Raw genomic sequence first — 27,514 nt, 5'->3', positions numbered from 1 at the left:
GCCTATTGCAGCAACTTATTCTCATAGCTGTGACAATGCAAAGAGAAAGGGGTGTTTAGCACAGAAAAGTCCCCGCTGACACTCAAGTTTTTACATAGGTTGTGAGCAGATGTCTGATGTACCTTAGCAAGAGATAGTTAAAATCTAATTGAGCATCTTAATCACTATTTCCCTTTATACACAGTCTGAGATTCACGCATGTCTACAACAATAAAAGCATTTCTGGGCTGCCCTGACTGCAATGGTCCATAAGAATCTTGATTTCAAATGTGGCTACTTTCACCAAAGCTTATTTCTCATTCATCCACTTACTATACACTTTGCTAAAAAAACCTGACACTAATGAAAGAAGTATTAACTTTTTCTTACATGCAAGACAATTTTTGAGAGTAAATATTTCAGAAGCTTATACTTGCTAGAAGCAGAAAATAATAATAATAATAACAGTAATAACAGTAATAATAATAATAATAATAATAATAATAATAATAATAATAATAAGTCACAACTGTGTTTCACTTCTGTCTTATAAGCTTCCCAAAGAAACAGCCACACCACAATAACCCCACTCCAAACCTAACCAGGTGCCTAGCAAGCATGGAACTTACAGTTTGGGACTAATAGAGTTGTAAAAAAAGAATTAAAATATTTAGCTGCATAGGCAAAGTGAAAATGTAGCTGCTCATAAAAGTTGAAAGAAAACTGCTTCATCTTGGATAGCCTGGGTGGTACTGGCTGAGCATATAATGAATGTTTCCTCTGCACCACTCAAAAACTGAGCCCTCCTGCTGCATTTTGCACCATTTTCTAGACCACCCACTCAGATGAGGATACACAAACCACATGTGCTAGGAATGTTTGTCCTGTGCTGAAAGCAGTATCAGCATTATGACCTTACTCCTTGCACAGTCAGGATTTTAATACAAACTTGCTTCTATTTTCAATTCCTTTGATTCTTTAACAGTTTGTATGTAGTCACTGGTTTTTAGATGCTTAAAGATTTGAAAGAGGAATGTAATTGTAGGAAAACCCCAGCATTATCAGAGTAGAAATGTTTTAAGTAAGTATTTCTTGTCCTTCTCCTTCTGAAAAGAGATAGGCTTTATTTCAAGGTCTTGTTAAAAAGCTGTGACACCTTCACAAACCTACTCTTTCCTAAACAAGACTCAAATGTTGCATTCTGTCTCTCTGTGAGCAATGATAAAAGTTAATAATTTATTCTTTGCTGTGATGAGAAGGGAGTTGTCTACTTACAGAAATTGCAGTTTTATATCATCAGCTTTCTGAAGGAACATATGAAAATACATAATCTATTTGATGGAAGATTCAGGAAATGGTTACTTCCAGTCAGAATGATACTGAATGATAATAAGAATACATCTGCCGCATTCACAGGCTTACATTTAACTTTACTCAAATTACAAGACTGGCAATATTAAAGTAAATGAAAAATGCAAGACTACCACTTTGCAGTACAATCAGCCTGGCTGAGGTAAAACATAGAATGAAAGTCAGATAGAATACTGAAACGAATGTGAAACGGACATTAGCATCCCAAACAATAAAACACCTAAATTTTTTTATGTTGTTGCAATCTCCACTCTCTGTTTCTACTCATCAACAACTGCAGATTTTACAATAACAAACCAAAGCAGTTGACTATTGCATCTCTTCTTTACACCTTTTTTTCTTTCTCCCCATTCCACCCCACACCCCAGGGCTTTGTTCTCACTGTAGTAACACTTCTCTTTCCTGTCTAGTCACAGTAGCATTTCTTGCTGCTCAATCAAATGCAAGGCTCTTACAGTGAGTGTGCTTTGATGTTAATTTATCTGTCCAGACACAGAGCCAGCCTTGTAAATGTCATTGGTTCAGCAGCATTAATACACTGATTAACTTCCAAGCATGCACAAAAGCACTGCAGATATATGTGTTTTAGTCCCTGTCATCTGTTAGGAAGGCTTTTATGCCCTGCAGTAAGACTCCGTACAGTGTATAGAGCAGCTTCCTGGTGTACACCGCATTCTACTGCATACTGCTTGACAATTAAGAAAACTATTGAGGCTCATACAAACATGCCTCACACTTGTTAAACTTTTAACATCTCTTGTTTTGCTGCTTATTTCTGTAGTTCCTCCTAGCTCCTGCTGTGGGTGAAAACCTGACAAAATTTTCATCGTGATTCCTAATTTCTGCAAACCACAGGCGAATGAGCAAACACAAAACAGACTCTGTAGACTGAAACAGGAGTTTACTAAAAGATAGTTTGTCATCGAACTGCAAGTGGTAAAAGATGAGATATGGTGCAACCAAACAAATCAAACATACTACCATCAATGCAGTGTCCGGAGTAAGATAATGCATACAACAAAACCAAATGAATGTGGCAATTTTCACTTCAGGCAATTCTACAGTTTTCCCATCAATTTTGCAAACTAAGTGACAGGTTTTGGAACAAATGGGTCATTCAAGAGACCCCAAAACACTGGTACAACTTCTAGGAAAGGAAGATTATACCCAGTAAGGACCAAGGACTCAAACTAGATTGTGAAAGTACTTTATTTCACTGTGAGAATGGGAAAGAAGAACAATGGGCCAGGCAAAACCCAAGAACTTGTAATTTCCTTCCCAGAGACTAAAAGAAACTTTAATAGAAATATACTGGGCTCTCCAAATGTACTGTACTGTGTGCATTTTGTTTCTGAAATTGAAAGTATAGACTTTTCTAAAAACATCAAACCGATGAAGAGAGAGAGAAACGATCAACCATTTCTTGTAGTCCAAAGGCTGAAGACTGAGCACAGATTTAGTTTTACCTTGGAAGACTCTCTTCACTTCAGTGTATGAGAGGGGTAAAGGAGGCCCCTTCCTCCTTTCTAGCTCTTTTTCTTTAGCACGGACTAAGATGGCCTTCAAATTTAGATGATACTGGAAGTTTTGTAAAACCTCTCAGCTGATTAGCATTTGCAAGAAAAATTAATTTCTTTTTTTAAGTTGTCTACCGAATTGGACATCCACTTTCTGAGGAGGAAAGTTTCTAGTGAGAAAACTGTCTTTGCTACTGGATACAACTACTGCTCTAGTAACAGTGACTCATGCTGAGAATTACTCTAGATATTGGAACTTACTGCTAAACTCTGTCTGGTCCAAATTCTCTTATATAACTGCTTTAAACAGCTTTATGCTAAGTAAGACTTCAAAACCTTTGTTGCCAAAACACTTTAACCCATCCCAAAGATCAATGTTCATAGACATTAAAGACTTGGAAGGGTATCTTCTTGTTTTTCCTTTAAGAGAAAAATGAATGTCTGAAATTAGGTGAACATAGATTTATTTTGTTTCCATATACAAAATTAGATGAAAATAGCTAACTTTAAAATTTAGATCAAAACTTAGTCACTCTATTTCTATCAGAGTTTTGTGAAAAAGTCAATGCACACATTGACACCAACAGTCTATTTTCTCTCTCTCATTGAATTAGAAAATTTAAGAGTTTAAGGATCGTCCACAGTTTGCATGAAATTCAGCACTGATTTGATACTGTAATTGATGTTATCTCCCTTTTATGCCTATTTATCTAGTTTTTCCTTTCCTCCATCCCTGTTCTCAGTGTACAATAAAGCTTATCTGGTATTTTAAGGGTAAAATGATTCATTTCACCATTTCTAAAAAAACAGTGCAATAGTTGTACTAGAAGTATCCCCTTCTGAAACTCAATGAGTCTTTACCACAAGACTTAGAAAAGTCCAAGTGGACAAATTTCCATATACATCTGGTATAACTAGAAGACAGGAAAGTTGAACACACATTTGTAGACCAAAGGTTTTTAAGGTTGCTTTTAGATTACCAAACATTTTTATATAAAACAATCAATAAAAATTGAAGTTTATCCCCTTTACATGCACCCCTTTTCCCTTCCCCATCGTCATCTGCCTTCTGTCAATAGTTAACATTACACTCCCAGTCCTCCATCCCCTCCCCAATTGCACATTAAGACATGGACTTAAAAGAACAACATAACGCTTCAAGTATGCTTCATGCCAATCATCAATAAGAGTCATAACATTACTGAAAAAGTACACTTATTCTTCAGAAGCCTAAGGAGGACTTCCTGCGGAGTATGATCAAACAACATTTTAAATAAGAAAAAAGCCCCCCAACCCAATATGTATCGTGCCCTTTCAAAAAGAGTAAAGTGTAAAATTTTCTTTGGACTTAAAGAAACAGTATTAAGATTTACCATCTGAATAAGAAATAACCCCAATAGTTTTTCAGTGCTGCACAAACTGTGCACATTAAACAGTAAGTCATAAAGATACTACTGTTTAGCTCTACACATAGAGTCTACATGTGGCATAATAAGCATACACATGACATACTGGCCTGTCTAGCAACAAGATACATTTATCAGTCTGGTAAACCTGAACAAACCTTTGCATCCAGAAGTATTTTTAAAATTATTATTTTCTCTTGTCATTTAAGAATTTGAATTTTTCACATAAAGGCAATGATTTCATCGAGAAACCATCAGCAATATGAGAGCATGAAGCATTGATGTGAAACTGAGTATACATCCTCTCATTTGATCAGGCATTAACAAGGATCCTGATTTCAAGAAATAATGGATGCTGTGAAAGAATACTCATTTTTATAGACAAGAAATTCTTCTGGAAACACAATAAGGTTATCAACAGATACCAAAATCTGAAAAGTTTAAAAAGCATATGTGCATGTATGTGTGTATGTATATACATATACACAGGTGTGGTACACGTGTATATATAAACACACATACAGATGAGATCATACATGTATTTTATTTCATGTATTCATTTAACTGTATAACAACATTTTTTCTTCTTTTCAAACAAAAGGTTTTAATTTAGCAGTTGTAAAAAAACAAACTAAATCAGAAAAAAATCCCCAAAACAAACTAAGCAGATCATTTACTATATGAATGAACAAAAATGTTATGCAAAAAGTTTTATGGTAGAAGTGAGTCACACACAGCAGAAGAGTGTTGAAACTCGAAGTAATAAATAGCTCCAAATTAAAAATTTTCTACAACATGTTCTTTAAAAACAGGACCAGTACTTTTTCTTTTATCATGAGCTCCTGCAGAACACCTTCACTCTAATATATATTTAATTTTGCAACATTTAAATGGACACACAAATGTAGACTGCAAGAGTTGCCAGATTCAGGACAGTATACAAAGCATTTTTTGTCAAAAGTCTTATTGGTTTATTCACTGAGGCTAGACAGCAAGTCATATGAACCTATTTGGTGCACTTTTTAACTGTGGTTAAAATCAATATCAGTAAGTGGATAGAATCAAGGACTTGCAGTCCAAGCTGCTGTGGTAGACAGGAAATTAAATACAGGACCACTGCTTGGTTGCCACGTTTGTATCTTGTTTCCCAGAACTGCAGAGCTGGAATCAAGACTGTAGTGTTTTAATTGACTAAAGAAAGAGAGCAAGAAGTGGCATTTCAATGTGAATAAGGTTACTAGGCTTGTGAAAGTACTGCATCAAAAGAGCACACAAGGGACCCCACTACTTGCAATATCTGGTAGTGTCACTCAGTGACTCATTGACTTTTGGATACATGTATGCAATAATAAATAGATCAGTTATGTAGTAAGGCAGTGTGTTGAACATGCATTCGTCTTGTGGACTTGAACACCACAGAGAGAGATACATGATATCATACACATTCATTAAGAACAAGTATTTTTGTTTGTTTTTCTGTGTTTGTTTTTCAAGGCTATCCAGGCAAACTCTTCCAGAGCATTTTCTTCTTGAGAAGAGTGGTCCTCTGAGTCTGGTCACTTTTGCTCTCCTTTATCAAGAGACTGGCTTTAAGGAAAAAAAAAAAAAGCTGAAGAGGTTTTTGGTTTTTTTCCCCTCCATTTTGGTCGCATCATCCTGCATACATCATTTAAAGAACAGTTTTTGACACAGCCATATGCTGAATCCTCAGGAGGTTCCAGATGTTTCCAGATAACTCTGTAGTTTACGGACTGTGGTTTTGTCCAGTGAACAAAGATCAAAGTCAAAGGTTGTATTTGTGATATGAAAGTGTCCAGTTTCTTCTATAAGATTTACTACCTGAAAGAAAAGAAAAGATGCAATTGGAAATTCCAGCAGTTTTACATGCCTGCTGTAAGTATAAACAAGTACCATATGAAAGGTCTAACATGAGGCAAATTGCCCCAATACTTGCAGATTTAACCATTATCCTTATCATTCACTTCCTTTCTGACATGCATTATTGTCCAGATTCTGGTATCTTGGTTGTTTTTTTTTTTTTTTTAAGATCATCATCAACCATAATGTCAGCATACCCATCTGCTGTTGCTGCAAACATTAGCACTGACAAAATATTTTTCAAATGTTCAAAGAAAATCTGCTTATTTTCTAATTCAGTTTAAAAAATAGGGGAGGAAGGGGCAACATTATACTCTTAAGCTCAAACAAATAATTAAAAATCCCAAGTAGATCTCTGGAATGTTTATTATGTGCATAGCTGCTAAGCAGGTTACATTAGGAAATAAATTACATAAACCTTTCTGCAAGCAAGGAAAAGAAAAAAATCCTTAGAGAGTCCAGTCCCTATTATTAAAAAAAAACCCAAAACCCAAGAAATCTTACATGAACTGTTAGTTCACAAAGTAGTAGTCACTTTTTGAGTAACACAGTTAAATCTTTTTTTTTTTTTTTTTGCCAAATAAACTATGGAAGGACTCCCAGCAAGGTCATAACATCATTTAGGTTGTGGGGTCTTCATCCTTAGAGATATTTCAGTCATTTGACATAGTCCCAGGCAATTGGCTCTACATGGCCTTGTGACCTCCAGAGATTCCTTCCAACCTTAACCATCCCACATTTCCATGAAATCAACAGTAGACACCTAACTTGTGCCTTTCTGCAGTTGTGACGTTTTTAGTCATTAAACTGTAGTCTTTATTTTTGAAGAGTGGTCATAACACAATTGCTATAAAAATAACTTCAGATATTTTAAGTTCTGGGATGCATACCTACCTCAAAAAAAACCACACTGAGCATCTTGAAAAGCCAAAGCATTATTTGTCAGAGAGGGCTAACAAAGTGCCAGCACATGGCGGCTATAAATCTCTTACGTGTGGTTTCATTCCAAGAGACAGACATGCCAAGGGCACACAGGAAAGCACTACACCTTGCAGTGGCCTCTGGGTAGCTCATGGACTCACAGAACAACACTGCTCTTCTCAGTCCTTCCAACCACCCCTCACGCAGCACTCAGGCTACACTCCAAATCCTGTCTGCAACCTCCAACTGGAAACCCATTTAGCTCTGGGGCTTCCACATACGCCTCCACTGAAACACTACTGCGAGATACTCCTTGATTGTTTTGAGCTTTAGTACTCTGACTGCAATTCCTTTTCCACAGCTGGAGGAGATACACACGTATGCACACATGGGTTACAGAATGTACCTTAAAAAGACAAATCTGTTAGCAATAACCAACTTCACAAAGAATAATTAATTTAAACTAAATATTTTGTAGATTTCCACTCTCCATGTCATTACATAAACAGATATTTTTTCTTCTCAGACCACAGAAGTAAAGACTATGTAAATGATAAAGGAAATATGAAATGTGTATTGTCAGGCATGGAATGACACAACCAAGAACAGATAAAATAGAACGGATACAAGATAAAATAATAAAAGGGAAATGCTTGTTACAATAAAAATCTCCCTTTTCAATCACCCTTTATTTTCAAAGATGGGAAAATATAAAAATAAAATCTGCTTAATTTGGATTACAGCTGCCCATAATTCTGAAAGCACCCGGAAAAAATCTCGCTTTTATTAGCACATAGTTTAAATTTGTACCTCTTGCTTTCAACTTCTTTTCCATATAGGAATTTTTAATCTAAAATTACTAACTTCATTTGTCCACTTGTTGGTTCACAGGTTCTTGCAACACTTTTCCATCCCCTACTGTTGTTCTGCAATTGACATGAGGCAAAAAAACAATGGAGCGTGAAAAAACTGATTGATACCAGAAGCAAACTTTGATATGTATTATTATTCTCATTTTTTGCCACTCTCTAGAGCCTCATCTAAGAGAGAAGCAAAGGTAAGTAGTCAATCCAGCCTCCTTTTGTAAAGTCTAGAATCTAATCTTGGGCTTGCTATCTGAATATCCACTGATATCCACTGAGACAAATAAATGGCTGCACAAGACGTTTACAGAAGCAGTGGCCAAGAAAATGCAGCTACATTGAACAACACTGTCTATCACTTCCTTGTGTTACTGTGGAAGAATACTACCCCTAATAACCCCCACTGCAATATACTTGATTTTAGAAACAAAGATTATGTGGAAGTGTTAACATGTATTTTTAAACAGTGCTGCATATTTTAAGAAATGGATAAGGACTTCTATTGATCAAGTTCTGCTTTTGGCTTTTAAGCTGTAGGTCAAGGGAAACACAAACATTTTAAATATACAGCCCCCAAGAGATACAGTCGCTATGTCTGGGCACCTGGCAAGTGACTGAAATGAACCCCAAAGGCTTTAATGGGTGTACAAAAATGTATCAAGATAAACCCAGACAGCCCAACGAAAAACACCTGCCTGTGTGCCAGTCAATGAGGAATTCATGACTTACAGTATTAGCATATAGCATCCTTGTGCTATTCAGAAATTCTTCAAAAGAATAAAATATTGAGATTAGCTGCTAGGAAATCTGACAGTTGTAACATTAAAAACACAGCATTAAAATGTTTTATTCCAAAAGCTCAGGCTGCAAAGAACAAAATATCCCATTTGTTCCTGCTGTATAAGCTTTGCTTTTCTGCAGTAAATTACATCTCTGTTTACATAATGTCTCTCCAGCTCAATTTCATCATTATCCATCATAGTATAACTATTTATCAGCCTTTAAACAAGCAAATGAGTGTGTTTGTATAAGGAAGTCAAAGTGCAACTAATGACAGTCATTTTTCAATTTATGGGGGGTTTTAGGCCATGTGATAGTTTCCAGACCTCCAAGCTGCCCCTGGCAGCAAATTCTAAGAAGACAGTTGCCATCTGAAGTTAAGCACCTTCAGAACATGAGCAACCTAGTTTTCAGCCATGCTACAAGCTCTCAATTTCTTCCTTAAGCCTGTGCTGCCTAATGCACTGGCTTTGGATTTTTTACCAGCTGAAGATATGACTTCTGATGCCTGAAAACAAGACAAAAAGTTACCAGAAATGTTGCTGCCTTTCATAGGGTCGCGCTAACATTTTCTTCACTGAAAATGCAGAGTTAGAAACACTGCTTTAGCCAGCCAAATTAATTTGAATGTATTGGATATGCTGCATTAATATCTGATAAGAAAAAGAAAGATAAAGGAAAAGGAAAAAGGAAAAAGGAAAAAGGAAAAAGGAAAAAGGAAAAAGGAAAAAGGAAAAAGGAAAAAGGAAAAGGGAGAGGGAGAGGGAGAGGGAGAGGGAGAGGAAGAGGAAGAGAAGAGAAACAGAAGAGAAAAAGAAGAGAAAAAGAAGAGAAAAAGAAGAGAAAAAGAAGAGAAAAAGAAGAGAAAAAAAAAGAAAAAGAGAAAGGCCTCGTCACTGTGAATTCCAACCTCTTTCATTACAGTGAAAGATGTGGTAGAGGAATTTCTTTGTAAACATGATTTCTGACCAACATCTGTCTTGCCACAGTCCAATATTCATATAAAAACTGCTCACAGGACTGATTGCTTGGTGAAATGTTCTTCACATATCTTGTCCCTCTCAGGCAATTCTTGTATGTTTGTAAGTAGCACCTAACATCAGAATTATTTCATTCTGTATCCGGGCACTTGCAGTGTAGTATCGCATCTTCTCTCTTTCTCAGCTTCCTTTAACAAAGTGTCTCAAAGAAAATGCTGCTCTTGGGAAAGAGCCACATTTACAAAGATACATTTTTCTCCTTTCTCAATTTGGCCGCATTCCTGTTTGCTGTCACGCCTATGGACTTGGTAACAACTGAGATTGGAAAAAAAATTGAAAAAGAAAATCCTTTTCGTGACCCTCGGTGTAAGTTTAAAAAGCCCATGCTTTTACACTATATCAATGTCTTCATTGTTTTTCTGCAAGTCTTTGAAAGTCTCTGTGCAAGAACCTTACCTGCCCTAACAAACTAACAAGATGACAGCTGCCATTCAGGAACACATGACTCCATCACCATTCCACTTCAACATCAACACCTCTAAAACTCTTGCAGCTGTCTACAGTTTTCTGTTGCATATTTTTGCATTTGATTCCTCTTCTCATGCAGTAACCACAATCCCATTATGCAGTTTTACACCTTGCTGTTCTCACCTTTGTACTTCCTACAATCTCTATGTATTTCTTAGTATAGAAGTTTCATATTAATTCCTAGAGACTTTCTCAGCTCTGTACCTTTTGAATTTCTGTGCACACTGGAAGTATTTTACATTAACTACATAGCTGCAAAGCAGTAAGAACATCTAAGATGGGATGGCAGATTATTTGTAATGTAGAGAAGCACTGATTCTCTGCAAGTTATCCATTCAGTATTGGGAAGATATTTCTATAAATGGATAAAATCATAAGAATTAATGAGTTGCAGAATGTTAAAGGATTAAAGGCTTTAAAACTAAGCTGTGTTTTGTTTTACAGCACCACAGACCATCCACTAGTGCAGACAGCCTAATAGGTAAGTAATTTGGCTCTTCCACCCACTCCTGGTAGACTTCTGTAGCCAGCATCATGGTGTTCCCAGAAGAGCTGAATACCTGTCCCAGCCTACACAGCCTGGCCATAAATACAGCTTTCACTGGGGCTGTACCAACAGCCTGCAAACGCTCTGAAACACGGGAAACAGTCTGCAAAAACAATTTCCCCCAGGAAGGCAACACCAGTTCTACATCAACCAAACTTTCATAATGTAAATAATAATGTATAAGTAATCATGGATTGCAGCATTAAAATGCCTCACTCCTAATGCAAGTTGTGAGGCAAAGTTCATGAATAAATGCTTTCTCTGGTTTGACAAATTGTCTCGAGAGGGGAAAAAAAAGTTTAGTTTAAAACACACAACAAAAGTATACTGCTCTTTTTCATTTACCCATACTATGATACTCTAAATTTCCAGATCAGTTATGTTTCTTTTCACCTGACTTTTTCCTTGTATTAGTAAGCTCCCACAAAGCTTATTATAACAGTACTCTAATATCAGAATGAACACAATTTAGTGGACAAACCCATTATTTTTCTAACAAAGACAAATAATTCATCACCGAATAAATGCTGCCAGTGAGAAAGACAATGAAGTGTTCGACTTGAAGCACTTTACTTACTTGGAAAGTATTTCTTAGGATGGCCTAGTAATTCCAATATGAAAGGATTTTGCTAGTCCCAGCCCCTTCTCAGATCAGGCTCAGTTGTGGAGTCAGATCTGGCTACTCCAGGCTTATCCTGTCAGGATTTCAAAAGCTCTAGACCACCATCATAGGGGAAAAAAAGAAGGTTTCCTGCTTGTTTGTGTATTTGCTCTGTACAAAACATTTTGAAGTTGATTTTCTTTTCCAAAATTCCACAGTAAGCCATGTAAGCCCTATGGTCTGAAGGCTGTCCAAACAGCCCCAGTGAAAGCTGAGTTCATGTCCTGACTGTCCAGGCTGGGACAGTGGCTCAGTTCTGCACTGGTAACAGCAGTACTGGCCACTGATGTGAATCAGCAGCAATACCATTTGGAAGCTATGCCTTGGACAAGTGGGGAAATGAGTGCTCAGGGAGCAAACACAAAGTGGGATTTTTTACAAAACAGTGTCTTTTCCAGATTCAGTTTTAATGTGAACTCTTTGAGAATCAGTGAACAATGTGAAGTGGATAGGGTGTTGCAATTCCTATATCTTAGCCTCCTTCAAAATTATTTCTCTATGTAGATAAAAATTTGGCTCTGCTACCATTCTTCTGAAAGCATGCTTTGGTTCTCTTTGTAGAAAAACGAAACTTGGGAGGCAACAGTACATTAAATATAAAGGGTAACCAATATGCATCACTGTGTGTTATAAGACAAAATCTGACAAAGCTACCAAAATTTCATCTTTAATTAAGAATATCCTTAACCACGATTTTCCTTTTCCATGACCTCTCAATAGTTTTCTCATATTTACTCACAATATGGAGCCTGAACTAACAAAGCAGTTAATACTGGAGCTTCCAAAATATTGTTAACAAGCTTAGTAGAAAAATTTGACAAGTGATTGCAATCTTTTAGAAGTGGCAAAAATTTTCCTCTTTACAACATCTCTAAAACATAATAAAACCATCTGTGCTACAATTGCATCTACTTTGTTGACAGTGCTTACTGTTTAATCTTCACAATTTTCAATCCAATCCAGTACCTGACAATACCACCGAAAGCCAAGAATACTTTCTTTGCTCTTACCATTGCATAACCTTTCAATAAATTTGCAGCCTTTTAGTTAGGACACTTTCATATTTTATGCATTCTAAGACTTCAGAAGATTCAAGGAATATATTTTCTTCCAAGTGGGCTTTCCATTGAATTTTATATTTTCTGCTTCCCATGGGAAAAAACCCACTTCAATTGTTTCTGAGACAAAGCTGGTCATTTTCAGGAAAGAAGCAACAAGATTTTTATCAAGTGATAGTGCACAGCTATGTCCATTCTCCCATCCTGCTTTTATAATTATTGATACAGTATGTTAAGAAACATAACAACAAACTGGTGAGAAATATATCTCAGGCATTTTTTTTACAATTTGCCATTTAGAGAGACAACACAGTAACACACTTAATATTAAATTCTCAAAACTGCAGTGTAAGAGGTAAAGGGCTTCTATGGACTATACAGGCTTGAAGGCTACGAAAATTGATGGCAGAGTTTTTAATGAATAATCTAAAATTGATTACAGAGTTTTAAATAAAAGAAAATAGAAATAGATGTGACTTAAGAATTTCAATGAGTGCACTGTGATAGTGTATGATAATGCTTCTCACCTGCTGCAGTACATGTCTCTCTCTCAATGTCATTAATCTTCTGTGGAGCTCTACTAGTTCATCAAGATATGCCTAGAAACAAATTCCCCCCCATAAACAACTTGTTAATTAAGTCATAGCAATGTATTCATAAACTTCTGATGTCTTCAAAACCAGTAGAAATAGAAATCTTATTTTAAATCTGCAATCAATATCCTGAGCTGGAAGAGACCCAGAGGGATCACTGAGTCCAGGTCTTGGCTCTGCACAGGACAGCGCCAAGGGTCACAGCATGTGTCTGAGAGCATTGTCCATTCTTTGAGCTTCTTGAACTCTGCCAGGCTGGTGCTGTGACCAGTGTGCTGGGGGAGCCCATTCTGGGGACTGGCCACCCTCTGGGTGAAGAACCTTTTTCTAATATCCAGCCTCTCCTGACTCAGCTTCAGGCTATTTCCTTGGGTCATATCACTGGTCACCATGGAGAAGAGATCAGTGCTGCCCCTCCTCTTCCTCTCAGGAGGTCTTCCCTCAGTCAATGAGTTCTCCCCCTGCAGTCTCCTATTCTCCAGGCTGGACAGACCAAGTGACCTCAGAGGCTCCTTCCCCTCTAGGCCTTTCCCTATGTTTGCAGACCCCCTTTGAATGCCCTCTAACAGCTTTAAATCCTTCTTATAGTATGGCACACAGGACTTGAGATAAGACCAAACTCTTCTTTGAGCTGTATCTTTTATTAATAGTCTGGCATTCTCTAGCTTAATACAACAGAAATGTAATTTTTTCTGGTTTTTTTAAGATACTTCACACTGACAGAAATCTTCATAGGTGGTCATTATTTGCTGATAATCTCTGTATCTCAGCTGTGCCAGAAAGCATCATAAGACTGGGGATGCCAAAACAGCATCTTTAGAAAACATATTCTATCCTTCTACATAAAAACCAAACCCAAAGACTCAAAATCAAATAATTTTCTCTAGAGGCATGTAATTATTTCTTTTGTGTCAACAGGGAAAGAAAGACTAAGCAAGATTAATCCAAAGGTAAATTCTAGCGCTTCTTCCCTCGGATACTAAACAAGTCTCACCTCTCCACCTTATTATCAACTTTATCCTTCAGAAATGGCTCCTGAGCCATTAATTTTTTTTTTTTTTGCTTGTAAGCAGAATGAGATATGGCACTCAACCTAAGCAACCAAAATGCAAACCAAAATATCAGAGCACTAAAAATCTAGGTATTGCAGATAAAATTCTAGACACTAAAAATCTAGACGCTGCAACTTCCATCTTTTGCCTTAAATTATCATCACAAAATTGACACTAATACCAGTAAAATACAAGCTTTCAGAGAAACTTGTCCATAGTGGGCAATTGTGCTATGTTCACTCACAGAAGGATTGAGAGCTCTTGCCCACAACCATTAGACAGATGTAAATCAAACTATCTCAGTGTTAAATGGTGACAGTTGCTTCATGTCATTTTAGTTAACATGCTAAATCACACTGCCACTTCCTAACGCACAGCCTTCAGAAAGGATTCTGGAAAACAGACTTTCTTCTTTCCCCTGATTCACTTGCGGGCTAGGAATACATCTATGAATTCTCATCTACATCTCATTCCTCTGGGAAGCACAGCACAAACTTATGGTGGACAGTAGATAAAATAAATAGATGGAGGAGTCCCAACTGGTGAAATTTGCCAAATCACCTGATTGAAAAGAAGGAAAAAAATTCAAAATATGAGAGAAGACACAAGAATTATAGAAAGAAAACAGAAAAAGATCTGCACCTAAAGGAATCCAAAGCAAAGATGTACTAAGATTTTCATTCTGTAACAAAGGTTGGTATTTGGTAAATACATATTCTGGAGTCGTTTATTGCTACAGTAGTATAGTATTTATTGCTATAGTAGTATCATATTCTGAGTACTTTATTGCTCCCTCATTGGTATTTACCTTATCACAATCCCCATTCTTCATTTGTTTATCTGTTTTGTTTTGCTTTATTGGACTTTTCACTTCTAAAATCTGGAAAATAAAGAAAATTCTGTAAAAATTAAATGCATCACTGGATACAACTCTATATGGAAAAATTCAGCTGTTAATGAAACAAACTCAAAACTGAGCTTTTCATTCTTTAATCCATAGAACTTACTCATACTGTTCAGAACAAACAGTAACTTACAGCAGAAAAAGCTTACATACTGGAATGAGGTGATAATAATATTACTAATCCTTAAAAGTAGGAATTTTACATCACTTAAAGCCTTCTCAACGCTTTTTCCCCCCCTATCTTTCACATGCTGGGAGGATAAGAGGTGATTTGGCAGACACTAAACAATGCTGAGGGTGTCTCCAGTGCCTTTGAAACGAAACACTATCACTGTAGTTTTCCTGTTCCTTTTTCCCCTCCTCAATACTATCTCTCTTCTTTGACAGCAGAGGTTTTCAAACAGTCCTTGACTGTTTGACTGAGTGAGTGTATGAGTGACTGTTTGATTGTATGAGTTATAACTGAAAAACGAAGTGATGGGCAGTAATTACTTTTGTACTTATATGGTACCCTTCCTTCAATGCCACTCACACTCATTTATTATCACTCATACAAGCCAAGATTGCTTCATCTGATACTGAAATAGATTCAAGAAGAGTACATCAACAAGCAGCAGGACACCATGCTTGATTTGAAACTTTTAGAACTAAAGGCAGAAATATTTGGGGGAAAATGAACTGTTGATTGTTCTTTCCATTTTTTCAACAGACAACAATTTTTTGAAGTTAAAAGAAATATCACTATATCATTCCTAACCTATAATATAACCAGTTCTTCTGACAAACATCAAAGAAAACCAAGTAATCACAGATAATGGGAGATTATGTTTCACATTTCATTTTAAGTGAGACTAACATCACCAGCATGATTAACTCCAAAAATCATACCCAACAGCCACAAGACAGGATAAAACTCAGTAATTAAAACAAGGAAATAAAGCGTGTAAGAACAAGTCTTCTAGAAGCCTTACTGACATCTTCCCCCAAGTCCTCGCTCGTTTCTCCTTCCCTTGGTACAAATGATTAAATTGTATATGTCTTCCCCAGCATCTTAAGAACACAGCTGGCAGACAGCTATTTTCCTATCTAGAGAAAGAGACTGCAGATCTGAGTTAACCTTGTTGATTTAATTAGCCAAGAGTGATGAATGTTCAGATTCAAAACATACATTTTTGAAGAATAATTCTAGTACTTCTGTTCAACACCCTCTAGGGTTACTGCTGTGTAGGCCAGTAGCAAAGTTTTGTCTTGAAAAAAACCCCCACCCAACCCTACAAAAAAACAGGCCTTTAATCATGGATTCAGTACCTTTTAGACGCATTTATAGTTTTCACAGGAAGAAAATTCTTGGTTTCAAATACAACTTTGTCAAGAACACAGTGTATTTTAAAAAGCAGCTTCCTTACAATGCTCTTGATATGCAGTTTAAATGTAACATCTTAAGCACTTTATAGATGAGATACAGCACTAATCATGTCTGAGAAAGCTAATACAAATACAAACTCTTCGGTTCTATAAAGGAACTTGGTTTCATCATCACCTGATTTCATCAGTAAAAAATCATCCTGGCAAGCAGCACTAAGGACCAAGAAGAGATTTCAAATGTAGCTATAGTTCACACAATTTGAATTCTCACAATGCTTCCCAAAATTTCCAATTTGCAGCCCGATTAGCTCAAAAATCGGGCTCAAAATTTAGCTCATTTAAAGAAATGGAAGAAGGTATGTGAAGGTTTGGGGGTTTTTTTTAGCAGACACACAGCTATTGTTTGGAGTTTCTAAATGTGGAGATAGACCTTCTACTATATCACCAAGAGGCAAAGGAACACAAAAGATGTGACTGAGTGGACTGCTGATATTGAGACTTACAATTACTTAACAATTGCATTGGCTCTTTAGAAATCAGTCTTCATTAAACAACATGCCAAGAAGACAGATTTTTTATTTTTCTTGTGCTTATGTGGTCAGTAAATGCAACATTCTTCACCCATATAGACAGCTTTTTGACTTCAAGCCTATCTCTTAAATAAAACTTGTAACTTCTGTATAGACAACTCAGAAGAGCCTACAGTGGTAGAAAATAAGAATATTTTCTGGACATGAAATTACCTTCTCTCTGTGCACAAAGTACTGCCTAGTTTGTGGCATTTACTTCCCCACAATGTATTTGAAATTAGCTAATATTTGAGGTTTGTACTGTAGCTTGTGCTGGAAATCTTAATAGAAAAATAAAGGCAAATAAATAATATCTGCCAGATAATTGAAGCAATTATAGAAAACAGATATAGAAAAGACCCACCTATTAAGCTCACCCTCTAAACCACAAACTTGTGTGCACATAGACACCATTTTAACTATATCACAACTGTAAGTAGCCAGTATGTGTCCTAACAGCTTTACATATGATGCAATTGACACTTAAAATAACTGGAAAATGGTGTATTTTATTTTGTAAATATTGTGAGTTTTTATACTTAATTTTTATACTTACTGTGAGAGAGGTACTACCCAAAAGCTAATTCTCATTTGTCCCTGGAGTATTTTGCAACTCTAGGTAATTTACTTTATTTTCCTTGAAAAACCAAACTACCCTATGTTGCTACCTCAGAAATAACGTTAGCTCTTAAAAATCTAGAACAAGTACTCTGATGCAAAGTAAAAACTATTGTGCCTTCCACTGCAGTAAAAAAAAATACTGTATCTTTCCAGATGAACACTGGTGGGAGAAAGGAGAAGAGATGCATCAATAAAATCTTGAGATTGATGCTAACTCTGTCTGCTGCTAATACAAAGCCAAACTGCATTTTCACCTGGCTGTTGCTGGTTTTCAGAACAGGTGGTGCTGGATCATGACGCAGCGGTGAGGAAGCTGAGCTGCTGTCGCTGTCGCTGCCATCACTCAGACTAACCCTGCAGAAAAAAGAGCCACAGCATTACATCTGCAGACAAAGGGCTGTCAAATGGGGTAAGTCAACCTTGGACTTTGAGGTAGGGACTTACAATGACCAATCCCTTGCTAAGCAGGCTATTGTTCATCAAGGTCACATGGAAGAGAGGCATCTGAGCAGGGCTGCACTCTGGAAAAAACTCTTTGTAGCACAAAGAAGGAGGCTGCCTGTCTGCACTTCGCTGAGTTAACAGCAGCTAACTTTACAGAAATGGTTAAACACCTACAAAATTCAACTGCTTCTCCCTATCTCAGTTCACAGCTATGTCAAAGAAGGAAAGTGGCCTTTAGGGACACTTTTCTGCTCTCCTAAAACCCTTCCAAACAGCTGTACATCCCACCTGAATACATGTTTTACTGAAAAGTTCCTTGTTTATTGTCAAAAGTTAACACAGCTTTTCCTGATTAAAAACTTAGCATCTCAGAAGAGACCACAAAAAAGCCCAGCTCCTAGTCAGTTTCACCTTTCATTCACTTATGAACAACAGAAAATATTTTTTGTTGGGGAAAAAAACATTAGTTAATTGGGACAAAATGAAGTAGAAAAACAATAGCCTTAAAGTTTCATCAAAAATCTGAAATAAAATCTCCACACCAGGAGACAAGCTGAGCTTAAAACAATCCTTTAAACAATCACTGACAACAAATTCTCCAACAGCTAGTCATCTTCGTCTTTTTCTCCTTGATTCCAGCTGCTAAAGTACACCAGGGAAGCAGCTGCATTCATTAAAGTTTTCCTGTTATCTTCCCATACGAGCAGCAGCTGACACTGCCACTCAGGTGCTGTGCTCTAACAGGAAAATCCTCTGAATTACATAAAGAACCTAATATGTAGAATGTTTGAGAGACACAGTTTCGGTTTCTTCCATAACTTTGAAAATCATTTGGATGGAGCTTCAAGCTGCCTGAACACCAGATGAGTTTTGGGATGCCTTCTGAAGGTTGTAGCAAGGATGCAGAAGCTTCTTTTAAAAAATAAAAAATTAAAAAATATTTTTGACAGACACTTGCTTTACCCTCTGACGCATTTTTATGCATTATCTACTCTATGCAGCACAGAATTTACTTGAAATTCAAATTTCATTGATTTGGATTCAATTTAACAGCTTAATGTAAAACTGGTAAGCAAAGAGGTCTTGTGACTATTTATAGAATAGCTTATTCAACAGTGGAAGGACAATTTTCTCTAATTTAGGCCAGGGAGTAATTATAACTCCTCGTCTCAAGTCACAATCACATCAAATTGAGTAAAGTCAAGCAAATGAGGATCATCATAACCATATTGATTAGTACAGGAAGAGTTTGTATCAGGAACGGCTACTTGTGTTAGTGTTTGAAAAGGGCTCTTTTATGTGCAGATGCTTTAGAAAGAGTGAATTTTCTGCCCATTTGCTACTCAGCACTCTGAAAACATCGGACCTTGCTTTGTTACTAACAAGCACTACATGTCTTGGTCAGCAGGCCACTTTCAATCACGGGACACTCACCTGCGACTCCTGCCTCCTCCTCCTCGTGTATTTACAGGTTGTTCCAACTCAGAGTCATTGTCCTTGTCATCTGCTTCATCTGATTCATCTTCATTATCATCTGAATGCAGATCTTTCATTATAGTTCTCAATGGACCTGAAACAACAGAGACAATAAAAATCAACGAAGTTTACTTCCCAGTATTTTGGGCAATTTACCCAGCTTTAAAAACTATCTCCCCCACACAGTGCTGAGAGAGGAGAGTCTTAAAAACTAAACAAACTAAGTAACTAAGTAATGCACTGGATGATTATACTGCAGGGACCTGTCCATATATTCATGAATCTTTACTCACATGAGCAACTCTGTAAGCTTCAAAAGACTTACTCTTGACAATGACAATTCACGTGTTCAAGTGTTAGAACAATTTGCACCCTGGACCATAGCTGAAGTAAGTAAAATATTGTCAGCACAGGAGAAATTGACATGAAATGTATGCTTACTAAGAGCATGCTTCTTTTGTATTGCTGGGGTTTAGTATTTTTTGCTTTCTCATTATATGTGAGTTAAGATCTACAGGACATACTGATCAGTATTAGTACATTTATTAGGTTAATCCATGTATGAGAGGTTGGTTCTAACAAATCACTCTGAGTAAATTGTACTGTACAAGGCAGTCATTTTGTCTTCTTGGTTTTTATGTATATTACCTTCAGCTGTTCCTATTATTTCAGGGTCAATTTCAAGTGGACTAACTACTTCACCCATGTTGATAAGTATGAAGTGCATCAATATCATCCAACACCATGTTATCACTTTTCCTGTATTAGCAAGAAGGTACAAAGCTTAACTTGCTTACAAAACTGCATTGAGCTCAGTTTGGGTTTTGATTTTCACTCTTTTTACTCTAAGAGACAGTTACAGAAAGAAAAACATGTTTAATAGAGCTGGGAAGTGTAACACTACAGCTACTTGAAATAAGAATGAGCAAAAGCAGATTAGAAGAGGGAAGAAAATAAAATGTCCCGGTGCCATAGGACATCTAACTATGAAGTATAGCCCATCTAAGACATGACGCAGCAGTTGAAAGCACCAGTGATGGCTGTAAGAACAGCAATTACTATTATGGTTGCAATTTCTTCAGCCCAAGAAAAACAGTACTAACATGAATACATTGAGCCTGAGATGAAGCTTTCAAATCTTTATTTGCTAATGGCAAAACTGAGTCAAGGACTGTCCTCCCTGGTCACTGCCAGCAGAGAAGGGAGACATCTGTCAGTCATACTCATAACAGGGTAATGAGTATGACAGTGCTCCCTTCATAGGGGAGGACAGTTTTATGGACTGTTACAGACATAGCAAAGTTCAGGCCATAAGCCTTTTTGACTAGTTTTGTGCAAGTGACTTCCAAGCTGTTGTTTGGAATGATTTATCACTAAGGCTGCCCTAGAACTTTCTGTAAATTGACACAATTTGGACAGTTCAGAGAAATGAGCCTTTTCTCTGTTTTCACACCCCAGGAAAGAAAACCAGATGGTCCTCATGGCCAAATTCCTGGTTGACCAGACATTTGTATAGGTGACATTATGGAAGTACATCTTGTCCATGCACCCACAGCTGATATGTAGAAGCAGCTGAGTTGTGCTCCATTTTCTGTCCCTGTTTGAATCTCAGGAAGACAATGCTCAGCTGCAAATGACAACTTGTAGTCTGACTGAATAACTTACCATCTGACCCTTGAAGGAGGGAAAAGGCTTTTATAGAAGCAGCAATAAAAAGAAACTTGGACTCCTCAGATACATCCATCACTGACAGCCCCATCAGCATTGAACAACTAGTCATTGAAACAAGTTCTCACTTAGTGTAGGAGCATGTCTGGGAGTCTGAAAAGCACATTGCTACCTAACTTTTCAGCAGACTTTTCTACCAATCCACAGAGCATTAATTTTTAGGTCTTTTTTTTTCTTAGCATGGATAGCACATGCTTCTGCTTCTTGCACACTTACTCTAAAATTCCATAACCACCTTTTTAAAGGTTTGTGAAGTTGTTGCCTCCTAAGATATCAGAAAAGTTAAGGAGAAACTGAAAATTAGGAGTTGCCCATGAGCAAGTTTTCTTGGTAAGGAAATAGATAAATATCAAAGTAAGCCCCAAGGACAGAAGAACTTGAGGAACCTCAAGCTGGCCCACTGTTTATGCAAAAAGAGGTGAAAAAAGTTCATGCTGTGTTTTTTTGACACATGAGTGAGCACTGGAGTCTAAATGCAACCGAAAAAGAGCAACAGTCCTAGCAAGTAACTTCCAGGTGAGAGGAAAAGTACAGCTTCTGACCAGAGCACAACATACATCGTGAACATGCCATGGTATGCCTGGTGCTCCATACCTTTGATATACAAATGCATGGCCTGGACAATAAACATGCTTATTTCTGGAACTCCCAGAAGGAAGCAGAAACCACTATTTACTGCTGCAAAAAAGAGAAGATGCACAGACCATTTGCACTTCAGAGCTGTTCACACTGGAGGACAAATCTCCCACCTAATCTAGAGAAGAACTGAAAGACAATCTGTGATACGTCTTGTGTATGATCCAGAAAACATGGATGGGACCAGTCTGCTCAGAAGAAACTACTAAATTTTTTCCCAGCAAAGATAACAGATGCAGAAGAGGGTATCTAAGTCTTTTGGCTTGTAACGGACAGTTCACACCACTAAAGTTTTTGTGAGAACAAAAATGGGGTTTCAGCAGGAAGTGTATCTGTTTATTGTTAGGTAAATATTAACTGCCTGAAGCCAGTCATTACCACCATTCATTTCAAGCTTTTGCCTTCTTTCACATGGCATAACACTGCCAGAAAACATCAGAAAATCAGTACCAGTCACCTACAGAAAGGCACTAGGACAGATATGCATCACATAATCATGTACAAATCTATTTAAAGTCAGTGTGCCTGAGGCACTAATGTATTGTCATAACCCTAAATCAAGTTTACCATTGAGGAATACAAATGGCTAAAACAAACAATTTTGTTAAGTCAAAGACTGCTTTTTTAATGCTCCTTATACAAATAATAAAACAAAAACTCATTAAGAATGTATCGGTTGTACAATCTTGTAAACCAGGGAAGGAAGCCAACCAGGAACTAAGTAGTTTAATAGATCATGGAGAATTAATATCAGCTTATTTACAGAAAACATGCCTTGGCAAAGTGTCCAGGGAGAAAACTGCAATTCTTTATTGAGTTTCAAGTAAACTGAAAGTATTAGCCAGAAAATCAAAACGCAAACTTTAAATCTAACCATCATCCTTCCATGCCATGTATTTGAAGTAAATACTGCGTGCTCTTAAAACTTCCCAGTAGTATGGGATGCTCAGAGCCTTTGAAAGGGTCTACATAAACACATCTGTGGGTTTCTGTTGGCTGCCCATGGGAAACCACACTTTTCCAGGGCTTCAGATGGAGCCAGGTGCCATGCTACCTAACCCTGCAGAAGTACAACTCAGAAACACAAGCTCTGTTGGGTTTATCCTCTGTTAAGTGACTGGCATGTATTCAGTCCTTCAAAACAACCAATATTCATACCCTTTTCTCAGATTACCAGTTTATTTCTCTCCTTTATTTTGCCCTTATAGTCACATCTGAAAACAACCTGCAGAAAAGTCTCTAAATCAAAACTGTGGCCAGTTCAGGCAGTGAAACACAGAAGAAAAGAGGTCATGAGATGCCATGAGTTCTGTTTTCATTGGCTCATTCATTTCACACATTCATTTCAATTTCTTTTCCTTTACTGATACCTTGTTGTCTGTTGTTTTGAGATGGTGTAAAACTGGAACTGGAACTGGAGCTGGAACTGGCAGGACTGGGCTGTTCAGACTTAAAAGAAAAAAAAAGAAAATAAATAACATTTTAAGAGACATTCTTTTGCCTAGAAAAACTCTTATGGTTAGTTACTGCCTAAAACATTCTGTCAAGAAAAAGAAACTGTGGGGCCAAATAGTACTCAAAGACCTTAACTTCAGGTGTCAGTGAGGCAAACATTGTGGAAATTACTATTGCACTCACCATACACACACACTACTACATCATGTCTAGTTCTTTGCTAAAGTCTAACAAGAAGTTTCCAAAGCCTTGTTTGAAAGATTATACAACATGAAAGACTAAATGAGTTTATAATGGACCTAAGGCATCACTGTCATTGTCATACTAGAGATGCAATGTTTTTCAAATTAGCAATGACATTGTGGAATTGAAAAACAAAAGACCCAAGCAGACCACACTAAATGCCAGAAAACCTCAGACAGTTTTCTTTCATCTCCCTTAGAAAATAAGTCTTAATATAGGGATTCAAATGAAACTTTTATGCTGTGACTGAAATTCTCCTAACCCTTTTCATATGTATCAAAACTCCACAGATTGTAAATGTGATTGAATCAGAAGGTATGCTTGGTTACAAAGTGAAATTATCTAGAATTTACCAATTACAAAAGAGAACTGGATTTTTAAACAAGGCTATTAAAATCAGTGTGTATTATTTAATAAACAGTTCTACACACATTTTTTCCTACTGTTGTTTAAAATGTGTAAATTTCCCTTTAGTTTAATGAGGAAATCTATTACTTCATCGAAAAATTCTGTACTATTTTACTGAAGAGTCTTCTTCCTGCTGCCAGGTTGCATGTCTCCATATACTTTCTGGCTGATTCCTAGACTCAATGATACATCCTTGCACACTCATCTGTGTACATGAGACAAAGTATGAATCTGGTATGAGGCAAAGGGGATGCTAACAGAGAACACAAAAGAAGTGGTCATACAGAAGGAACAGTGAAAATCAGTTTAGAAAATAATGGTCTACTATTGAAAATTAAACCTGCTTACACTTTAAATTTTATACAACTGAGTATCATGATGTGTTATCCAGGCTAACCAACATTTTCTGACTCTCCTTGCCTCACGATTAAGACAGAACAAAATTGTTCTCAAAAATGACAGCAGAAATATCCAGTCTGTAAAACTCAGTTTTCACTACCTAAGCCTAACAGTTGCTTTTTCCCCATAAATCAATCTATTGTTGCCCTTCATAATAGAGCAGGCAGATTTACTGCCTTTTGTTGCCTTTTCTCACGATGAGAGATGCCTATTTGGGCAACAGAATACACCATTAACATCTGCTCTCCTTAAATCAACATCAGCTCCAGTTCTCACAGACACACAGTCAAAATACAAACTCTGTACCTGACTCTGTGTGTGTATGCCACTTATATACAACTGAATCAATCCTGTGCAACAAAACCCAACCCAAACAACAACACAACCCACTCAGAGTACCAAGAGAGATTCTTACACACTACACAGCATCAAACCTTTTCGAAACACACTGCAGCATTACTTGACACTGCTCTGAAAATCAAGCATTTTTGAAAAAAAAAAATAAAACATTTCCTTCCTGAGTTTCTGCAAAACCTTACAAGATTTTTAGCTGTAAAATAATCATGATAATATGAAACAGACTGCAGTGATGAAGAACAAGTGTCCAGGCAAAATTTAAAGACATCAGCAAACTAAGCTCAGTTGTCTAGCTGCAGGCTACTCTTAAACATCAGGTTTATCCATCAATTTCTGCTTCTTGCAGCAAAATTACTAGCTGAGAACTGGTTTCTGCAGATTTACATTAACTGTATTTTTTCTTTATTAATTTCAGCATGAGCTTCAACTTACTTAAAGTCCATTCCCTCAAAAAAAAAGCAAACACTAAAAGACAGTCATATTTGGCTTTCAAGTGCTAAAAGTCTGAAAAGAAAAAAATCAAATAGGCACAGAGACTATTTAACTATTACAAGTTCGCTACTTTCTTTTTTAACTAGCTTGCTTGAAATTAAAAAAGGGAGAAAGGCCTAGTCTCATTCTCATTATAAGGCATAAAAATACCAGTGAAGTTGCTCCGAACCAAAATTTTCTCCCAGCATTAACTAATTGAGTCAATATCACAAGAACAAATGAATATAGATACATACAAAGTTGTGTATTTTCCTGGTAAAAATTTTGCTCTGCTTTAGCAAGATCATTTTGAGAACTCCAACCACAAAAACTTAGGAAACACATTGATCATCTAGACTTATTTCAAAAGGGTTCCTAATAACTTTTGAAACTATTTACTTCATTTCCTTAAACATCCCAAAATCTGAAAATTTATTCCAAGGAATATAGATTAGCATAAATATTAAAACTGTTAAGTATTGGAAATGAAACCATTTTGGACTGAGAAATCTGGGTGAGAACACACACAGAGGAAACAGTTGCTTTTAACCTGAGAAAGAATGTTATTAACAGAAAAGATTTGCCTTTTCAGAAGGAACTAAAAAGATGCCTTCCATATATGAATATGGATTGGTGCCAACAGCACCCATGCTTCTAGTTAACAGCGGGTGTCTTCTATCACTTAAGCAATGCTTTTTGACACTTTTACAGATTGTTAACCCATGGACTAAGGTATTTATGGCTTTATGCACTTAGGCTTTCTGCTCTTATTCACTGGTTCCTAATCACAAAATATTTGTTTTTAATAGGTCTGAAATTAACTAAAATCTATCTTTCAACAATAAAAGTTTAAGATAGTATCAGGGAAGAGCTTCTCTCATATGACCTTTTCCTGTTTTACCCATTTTCTCTTTCTACAGAGAAGCTAATGAGAATTTGGGCCTGAACTGTTCATTAGTGCAATGACCCCCTATGATATATTGCATTCTTAGACAGTCTACTTCGTTTTAGTGCTCTCACAGTGATGCACAGTAGACAGTGACTTCTTTATTAGGTCTGATTGAGGGATTCTGTGCTTTGAAGCTGTTCAGCAAAAAAGGCAATTTTCTTTGGCCCAAGTTTTCCATGAAAAGGTACCTTTTTTACCAGTGATTTTTCTAAATCACCTGGCTTCTGCCATTTTCAAATTCTTGTCTGTTTTTACAAGTAGCTCACTCTTGAGCTGCAAAAAACTTTCAGCAAGCCCACCTGTTTATAGCAGAGGATATAATGGAGCTGTTTCTGTAATATTTTATGATTGTCCCAATTTGTACAACTTCTTGAGGCTGTCAGGTCCAGGGCCAGTAGCTGGACTTAGATGATCCTTGTGGGTCCCTTCCAACTCAGGATATGATTCTGTGACTCTAAAAATAACCCCCATCATTTCAAGCTCTTTATTAATTCTTACAGTAAGAAATAGAATATATCTGTATGTGGGTGACACTGGTTTTACCAGCCTTTCCCTGAACCACTCTTGAAGGAAGCTTACAAATTGTTTCTTGAAGTAAACATGAAGTGGTGTAGCAAGATCTCATTTCATATCAGTCTACATATTTCTTATTTTTTATGCATGATAGCGTAGAGATGTATGTTTCCCAGTGCTATACATACTGAGAAGTCTGTACACTTGAAACTACTTATACAGCTGAGCACTGTTTCCACTTCCACTTTGTGCAAATTTAGAATTTCAGGGAGGAGGAACATGCTCCTGCAGGACAAGCCTTTTTCTCTTACAGGCCTCCTGTACTTTCAACATCTACCGCCACTTAAGTGACCTGTCAGTGACCTCAGCTCTCAGGAGAATAATTCAACCTATCTGCAGCTCACACAAGAGGTTCCCACTGAACATCAGCAAACAGCTTTTCACTGCAAGGGTAACCAATCATAGGCACAGGCTGCCCAGGGTGATTTTGTCATCTCCCTCCCTAACAGATATTGAAAAGCAGTCTAGACAGGATCCTGGCCACCCAGCCCAAAGCAGCCCGGCTGAACAGGGCTGAACAGGGCAGGCAGACCAGACGACACTCAGAGGTACCCTCTAACCTCAAGGAGTCTGTGATTCTTTGAATTTGAAACACAGTCTTAATTTTATAAGTAGCATCAAGAAAAGGCCTTAATCAAATCTTTGCAACTGTTTCCTCTGAACAACTGCACCAAATCAGGTGGGATTTGCCTTTCCTTACAGACTGTCCTACTGAAACATTTTATTTAATTTTGAAAGAAAATCCCTTTCTTTCTGCATTTATGGATAAATTTTTATTTTAC

The 27,514-nt window shown here is 37.0% G+C and overlaps 1 protein-coding gene across 2 annotated transcripts in view; it reads right to left on the bottom strand.

Moving 5' to 3' along the window:
• Nucleotides 1-2,344: 2,344 nt before the first annotated feature.
• Nucleotides 2,345-27,514, bottom strand: part of MLLT3 (MLLT3 super elongation complex subunit) — a 120,071-nt gene continuing 94,901 nt past the window's right edge. For both annotated transcript variants that reach the window (XM_058823673.1, XM_058823674.1), the window contains 6 exons: nt 23,248-23,326; nt 19,472-19,607; nt 17,848-17,947; nt 14,943-15,014; nt 13,017-13,088; nt 2,345-6,112 (listed from right to left, as the gene is read on the bottom strand). In XM_058823673.1, the coding sequence (XP_058679656.1) occupies nt 5,981-6,112; nt 13,017-13,088; nt 14,943-15,014; nt 17,848-17,947; nt 19,472-19,607; nt 23,248-23,326 (591 nt within the window). In that variant the 3' untranslated portion in view covers nt 2,345-5,980. The remainder of the gene's footprint in view (nt 6,113-13,016; nt 13,089-14,942; nt 15,015-17,847; nt 17,948-19,471; nt 19,608-23,247; nt 23,327-27,514) is intronic.

This window comes from Ammospiza caudacuta, chromosome Z (genome assembly GCF_027887145.1).
Source record: "Ammospiza caudacuta isolate bAmmCau1 chromosome Z, bAmmCau1.pri, whole genome shotgun sequence".
Taxonomy (NCBI): domain Eukaryota; kingdom Metazoa; phylum Chordata; class Aves; order Passeriformes; family Passerellidae; genus Ammospiza; species Ammospiza caudacuta.
The sequence above is the reverse complement of the archived record's forward strand: the minus strand, read 5'-3'. Positions and strand labels throughout refer to the sequence as shown.